General features: G+C 37.4%; 1 protein-coding gene across 2 annotated transcripts in view; it reads right to left on the reverse strand.

Annotated features, from left to right (window-relative positions):
* Window positions 1–4,533: 4,533 nt before the first annotated feature.
* MSH2 (MUTS homolog 2) overlaps window positions 4,534–7,074 on the reverse strand; it is an 88,498-nt gene continuing 85,957 nt past the window's right edge. The window contains exons 13-14 of one of the 2 annotated variants that reach the window (XR_013240047.1): window positions 5,296–5,576; window positions 4,534–5,156 (exon numbers count right to left, since the gene is read on the reverse strand). Coding sequence is in view for 1 of the 2 variants with exons in the window: in XM_077372830.1 (XP_077228945.1) it covers window positions 5,376–5,576 (201 nt within the window). In the remaining variant the exon portion in view is untranslated. Of the gene's footprint in view, window positions 5,577–7,074 lie in introns of both variants that reach the window. The other variant, XM_077372830.1, reaches the window with a different exon arrangement.

Genomic DNA, 7,074 nt, shown 5'->3' on the forward strand with positions numbered 1-7,074 from the left:
ATTTTGATTAACACACAACCATCCTAATTTTAATTAGAAACATCATAAAACACTTTTATATGATCTAATAAATTAGCGTACAAAATTTTACGCGAAAAGAAGATCGTTTGATTTGTGAAAAATAAAATTGTTCCATACTTGGAACACAATCCGGATAGCATGACCTTCTGAGTAACTTTGAGTGGGATATAATTACTTGAATGCTTTCTCAAGGATTTGATCATGCTACATACACCACAAGACATTATTTGAAAAGTCTATGCCTGGGTTATAAGCTTTACAAATCGTTTGGGGTGGAGAAACAAAAACCCAAATCAACTTTCAGAATTGATATTCTGAACTCCAACAACTTGTACCAAATTTTGAAAAATCAGATCTCCTAAACCACTTGTCGGATTTCTTTGATTCTTGATGCGTTAGATTTGTATTCAAGTCTACTTTCCAACCATGTAAAGAGATCAGTCCAGAAATCTACCATGCGATTCAGTTTTGTTGTTTTTCGACAAACAGTCATATGTCTAAAGACTAGGAACCTTGGGTAGCCGGGATAAACGTCAGGGCTCACAGTTGATCACCGCATGATCTATATTTGGTTCGTTAGCCTCCCAATTTATTTCCTAGTTTGCTCTGATACCACTTGTTAGAAAGGTTGAAAAATCCAGAGCAAAATCGCGACATGTATCGGAAGAATAAACCGTGTAGAACAAAATTTTTGCTCTAACCCAAGATTCCTAGGGACTAATTGATTTTATTGTGATTTAATAAACTCAAATATAAGTACCATGATGTAGAAAAGAACTCGTCCGCGATCTAATCGACTCGAAACCACAAGTTGAATCAATGGATTCCTTTTGTTGCGCAAAAGATCTTGTGTACAACTCTTTGTTTACTTTATAATCTGATCTAAATCAAATTATAATGTGGGAATATGTATTTAGATTAATGGAGCTTGGTTGGCTGTTTGTCTTTGACCTAGAAAAGACAAAAGTAGTTGATGGAATTGAGGAAGAAGAAGAAAAAGACTTTGGGGTGTCTCTACCAATTTCCATCACATGGAATTATGGAAGAGCTCACGAAAACTCCAGCAATATGTCTTGTATTTATAGAGTTTTCAATTTCCATATGCACAATCCAAAGTTTCTAGAGAAATCCCAAAAACAATGAAAACTGGCCACAATTGGAAGCTCAATTGGCAAAGCAAGCTAACCCCATAATTGGAAACCCATGTGGCACGTCCAAGGGAGCTTTGCTTGCTGCCCAAGCAACCCTTGGCTGCCCCATGTGGTTCCCAAGTTTCTAATTTTGTTTGTTCTATCTTTCTTTATATCTATCTCTCTCTCTTTCCAATTTCATCACATGTGTTACTTTAATTTGAAAAAACAAATCAAGCAATAATATTCTAAATATTATTTGAATTATAAATTGACAATGGCACACCACATGGGGCGTGTGGCCATGGGTCCCACCCAAATTCGTCCCATGTGGGTCCACTTATCCAATTCAAATTCCCATTACATTTCATATTTAATTCCCAATTAAATTAATGCAATCCAATCCTATCCAATTGGATTAAAGCCCCAATATAATTTATGATATTCTCAAAATACCCTTTATGGTTAATACTTAACCATTTTGGTATTCCCAATGTATCCTATAGTGCATATACACTATATAGATTATATATATCCTTTCAATGCATCCAATGCCACGAAACTAGTTCATGTGAGCAACCAAATAAATGCGGGACCTCTATCTAATAGACTATAATAGGTCAATCGAGTAGTGAGTGGGATCGTAGCAGGAATTTAACTGTAGATCCTACAGAACCCACAAGTGGGCCACACTGCAATTATTGCTTTGTAACTAATGCTACAATCGCATGAAGTCAGTGGCCTCCACCGAGACGTAACCCTGAATATAACCGTCAAATCATCATACCCCTAATCACATCAAATGTGCAAGTCATTTCTCCAAGTCCACATCTACCGAGTTGAGTCCTACCGGGGGTGGACATCAACTACCTACTGGGCTCACTCATGGTATACTTTCAGTCAAGCAGTGTCAGCCCGCAAATGCATTTGCTAAAACCATTTCTAAACTTATTTTGTGAAATCCTTTTGATAAACACTTTATCAAAACCACCTGGCCAGGTATTTTCTAGGCCTACTGCTCTGACCAAAACCGTAGATGTTATCCTATTAAATAGGTTGAGAATTCTATGTCGGGTGTCACTATTAACCTCGAAGGTTTGTCCAACACTCCAGTACTACCCTCTGGTGACTCCAAGAGAATCACAGTTATATAGAAAAAAAATGAGAGACTCGCCAATAGACCAATTTGACCTCTCAGGTCAAAGGACATGTAAAGGGTCATGTCTGGTAGAATAGCTCAACTGTATCTTTTCCACAAGCTATTCTAATGTGATCATGTTCAGTACACAATCTCATTGTCGTACCCATTCTATCTTACTTAGGGTCCACTACCCAAGTGATTGAGATAAGTCACTCAACATCTCGTGCATGTAGGCAAGATAGATGCTAGTTGTATACAGGACGAGGTTTCCAACCTCAACCCCAACTAGGAACTACTAAGGTCTGCAAAGAACCGGAATCCCATATCTCCTTGCTCCCTAGGATCTGTGAATCCATCAGCATGGATTTCCTACTTTCCTACCTAAGGACAAATACGTGTCAATAATAAGTGACATATCACACATATCAGCATGGATTTCCTACTTTGCTACCTAAGGACAAATACGTGTCAATAATAAGTGACATATCACACATATTTAACTTTTAGTACCCATTAATTGTCAAGAAAATAAACTTTTATTGATTAACATACGAAATACTAGTTTTAGGGCACCAACTCTAACATTGCCCCAAAAAACATCTCTGTGGAATGATCCTAATCTTCTATCCGTGGAGATTCTTATATGTTGTTGGCGTATTAGATGGGAGGTTTAGGAACTTTTGGATCTTGGAACAAAGTGGCCCGGTGAATTTTCTTTAAAATACCCATTATATTATGTATGCACCTAGGCGACATGGGCCAGTATTGCATCTGTTCGTAGGTGAGCATATATTTTGAAAATATATAATGAATTTTAATACCTGTTATGTTATGTACGCACGTAGGCAACATGGGCCAATATTGCAACTCTTCGTATGTAAGCATATATTTCAAAAAATATAATGAAACCCACGTTGTTCGAAGATCCAAACCATTAACTTGTTGGGCCTTAATGTTGACCGTGCTACAAAAATCAGCTCCATTGCATGAACCTAACTCTTCGATCTATAGAGACTTTTATATGGTGCATCCAATGCAGCACCAATGGGTTAGGATCATCCAATGGATTAAGGGGTTAGGATCATCCAATGGAGATGATTTTTGTCGTACGACAACTTTACGTTGGGTCTACCTACTGAATGGTTTAGATCTTTGAATCAGGTGGACGAGGTTTATTGTTTTAAAAATAAGTGCACCTCCATATATGCACCATATAACATTTATTAGGAAATTCATTGCGAAGCTTATTACAATATCCAAACCGTTCTTTTGATGGGCCCACTGTAAATAAGCCTTTTCCCCAATAATTATCTCCGATCTCTAGAGGCTGATTAGAGGGTTTGGATCATCCTATGGAGTTTATTTTATGGACAAGACCTATTCACGTTGGAGCCCAACAAATGAATGGATTGGATCTTTGAATCAAGTGGGCCCAAGTAATTTTTTTTTTTAAATACACTTTTTATGATGTTCACCTTCTTCAAAGATCTAGACCATTCATTGTTTGGCCCCACCAAGTGTTTGTGCTAAAAAAAAGAGAAGAGTGCTACTTGTGAGAATAAGTATAGGTGGGGCCTACTTGGTTCAAAAACCTAAACAATTCACTTGATAGGCCCATCATAGGTTCGTGTTTGAGAGGAGGGGGGCGGGGAGAGAGAGATAGTTGTACCGATAAGAGGGAGAGAGAGATAGTTGTACCGATAAGAGAGAGAGAGAGATTAATGGTTGTACCGGTTGTGACTTCACAACCGGTAGATGTGGGTTGGATGGTACATAGGGACGGGCAAATTCGCACCCCCGGAGTACACATACACACCCCTTATAATGTGATTTGATATCAAAAAGCGTTAAAGTTGAGCACTGTTCACGTCAAATCATGGTATAAGGGGTGCGTTTGCGTACAGCAAGGGCTGCGAATTTATCATTGCCCTAAAAAAAAAATTAGGAAACATAACTTGGACGGCAAGAAAGAACTTTTCCTGTGGAAAATATTTTCTTGATTTTTTTTTCTTTACATGATTTATAGGAAAATTATATGATAATGGCTAATTTAGAGGGATATCGTCATAAATTGACGGCCCTCTAAATAACAAATGAACATGGTTTGTTCTCGTTATCTTTTTTCATGCCTAATAAAAGTAGGAAAATTCAGACATATTTTTCCTTTCCAAACTTTTCCACAAAATTTCTGCAATCCAACCTGGGCCTAAGGTCAAACCAAACAAATACATTTAGAGAGACTTCAAAGATAATAGGAAAATATATTACTCTGCTCACATCACAGCCTAAGCCCCCTCTCGAACCTTACAAGTAAACACATTACTGTGGAAATAGAACATCTTGTGCTTTGCAATGATTTTTTTTAAGGAGCCTACGATTTATTTTTACACTTCAAAAATATACCCTTAACTAGATGGAAAGTAGTTCATATGGATTCGTCCTGGAGACCACAAATAAACAGGCATTGCCATAAATTGACAGTGGTAATATTTTCATCTCTCCTTCAGAAAAAAAAAATCCTAATCCAAAGAGTACCATGGCAAATATAAGGACTTTATATATTGCAATTAAAGACATCCTCCACTGTACTTAGACTCTTGATTGTAAAATTTTAGCACTTCATGTTGATACTTTAGGCATAAAATTAGAGAGCTGTTATTAGGTACAATACCAAACGTAAAAGGTAAATATGGAATACCTTTTCAAAAACCCGAACATTCTTCTAATAGGCCACACTGGTAAAAGTGTAAGGTTGGAATGGCAGTGCCTTCCTAGCAAACTATTTTAGTAAGGCTCTTGGTTTCCGAAGCTTGAAACAATCTTGATTAGATTGAATCCCCTGGTTTCATCAGCATCCACAAAAGCTTGATGAACGAAACATGCAAAAAAAAAAAAAAAAAAGAGAGGATAATAGCCATCTGTAACCCAAAATTGCGACAAATACGATAATTTAAGCCTTCTAAGGAAGGAGCAAACGGGAAAATCTTGGCATAGAGGCCTTACTTTAATAGTCTTTTATCTATACATCTGGAAGGTATTTCAGTGCTGACCTTCCCAATCATCAAAAAATAGAAGATTGGTGCTTAGAGGAACTGCTGGAGCCATGGACAGCCTACCGCATCTCTCTCCAAATCACACCTCAATTTGCCCACTTGCTGCAGCGCCTCATTCAAGTCCATCTGGTCCAGGGGCAAGGCTGAGAAGTCCTGCAGGAATTGATGAGCCCGGACAGCACCACTAGCCATGTCATTGGCACTGCAAGCTCGCTTTCGTTTAGATCCCACCTGGGAAAGCATAAGAAAAATGGTAAATAGGCTGCCAGAAACAGTGAAAATGGAATTTGCACTAGACAATAGAACAATAGATACAAATAGTCCTGTGATAGGACTCTAAACTACTTGGATGAAACCAATTCAAGTGTTCTTGGCCATAGCGCTTGAGATTTCAAAGCACAAAACCAAGAACTCATACCATTTCACTATTTTGATAACAACACGTTTAATTAAAAAAAAATCTTACTGACTGTCGATAGTTTTTTGGCAATTGTAACAGCCTTAACAGCTAACTAGTGAAGTGCAAAATAAACTAGGAGTGCCATTATTACTTTAAGGGAGTCTGGATATCAATTATCTTTCCCTGATTTATCAATAGACTTTATTTCTATGATTGGACATTGTCCTTTCTATATTGCAATGCATGAATTCAATTTTTTGTATCATAATAAAGAAAATCACACATCAACACTTTAGTGACCTTACACCTTGGAATTTTTTACATTACCGATAATAGGGAAAGAAAAAACCACCGTTGGAGCAGACATTGGTGTCGGAAACAATATATCAGTTTCCCATTGTTTTTATTTATTTATTGGGACTTAAGTTTTGTTGGTGGGAAAACATTTGAGGAGAAAATTGTCGAAGTGAAATATAATAACTTTATGTTGATACCGCTTTTTTTTTTATTGCTCCTTGCATCAATCTGGCCTATTTGTGCAAGATTCCAATAGTGGTTCTTAGACTTCATAGAGATCTGAATGAATAAGAAATTCTCTTGATCAGACACAATTAACCTGTTCACTAGTGCACCCACTACAGGTGTGGATGGGTGTGTGGTGCAGTTAACAATTCACTGAGCTGTTTTCCACTATGGACGCTGCTACTCATTAACTAAATCTGCTATACTATAGTTCACTCAGTAGGCTTTTTTGGGATCTGTTGCTACATTAATATGCTTCCCAATGTTTATAGGTTTTTAAGAATTCTAGATTCGCTTTTCATAATGAGATTAAATATTAAGACATACAATCAATGAAGCACCGGTGCGGGTGCGGGGTGCTGGTGCGACACGACACGGGTACACGGGTACGTGATCTTCCAAAAAACTCGGGTGCGGGTGCGTTTGGGTGCGTTGAATATAATAATATTTTTATTATTTTATTATATATTTATAAAAAAGAAAAGAAAAATGAGAGCAATCAAATAATAATATCACCAAAATGGAAAATTCTAATATTACTCTTCATTTCATACGGGATTAAGTTCATCATTAAAGCACCAAAATAACATAAAGCATCAATGCATCATCAATCCTTATTCCTAGAAGTCCGTCGCCTCATCTCCAATATCGACAACACCGTCCTCTACGTCGTCGGTAAAAACAATGGACTCCAACTCCGGCTCATCCAAAGAAAGACTAGCAACTTCAAGTACCCCTACATCCTCGAAGGAATCAAATGTATCGCCACCTATGTCCCACATCTTTGTCTCTCCTTGCTTATATTGT

Source organism: Tasmannia lanceolata, unplaced genomic scaffold (assembly GCF_043159265.1).
Source record: "Tasmannia lanceolata isolate RefF3 unplaced genomic scaffold, GAP_Taslan_0.1 ptg000037l, whole genome shotgun sequence".
NCBI lineage: Eukaryota > Viridiplantae > Streptophyta > Magnoliopsida > Canellales > Winteraceae > Tasmannia > Tasmannia lanceolata.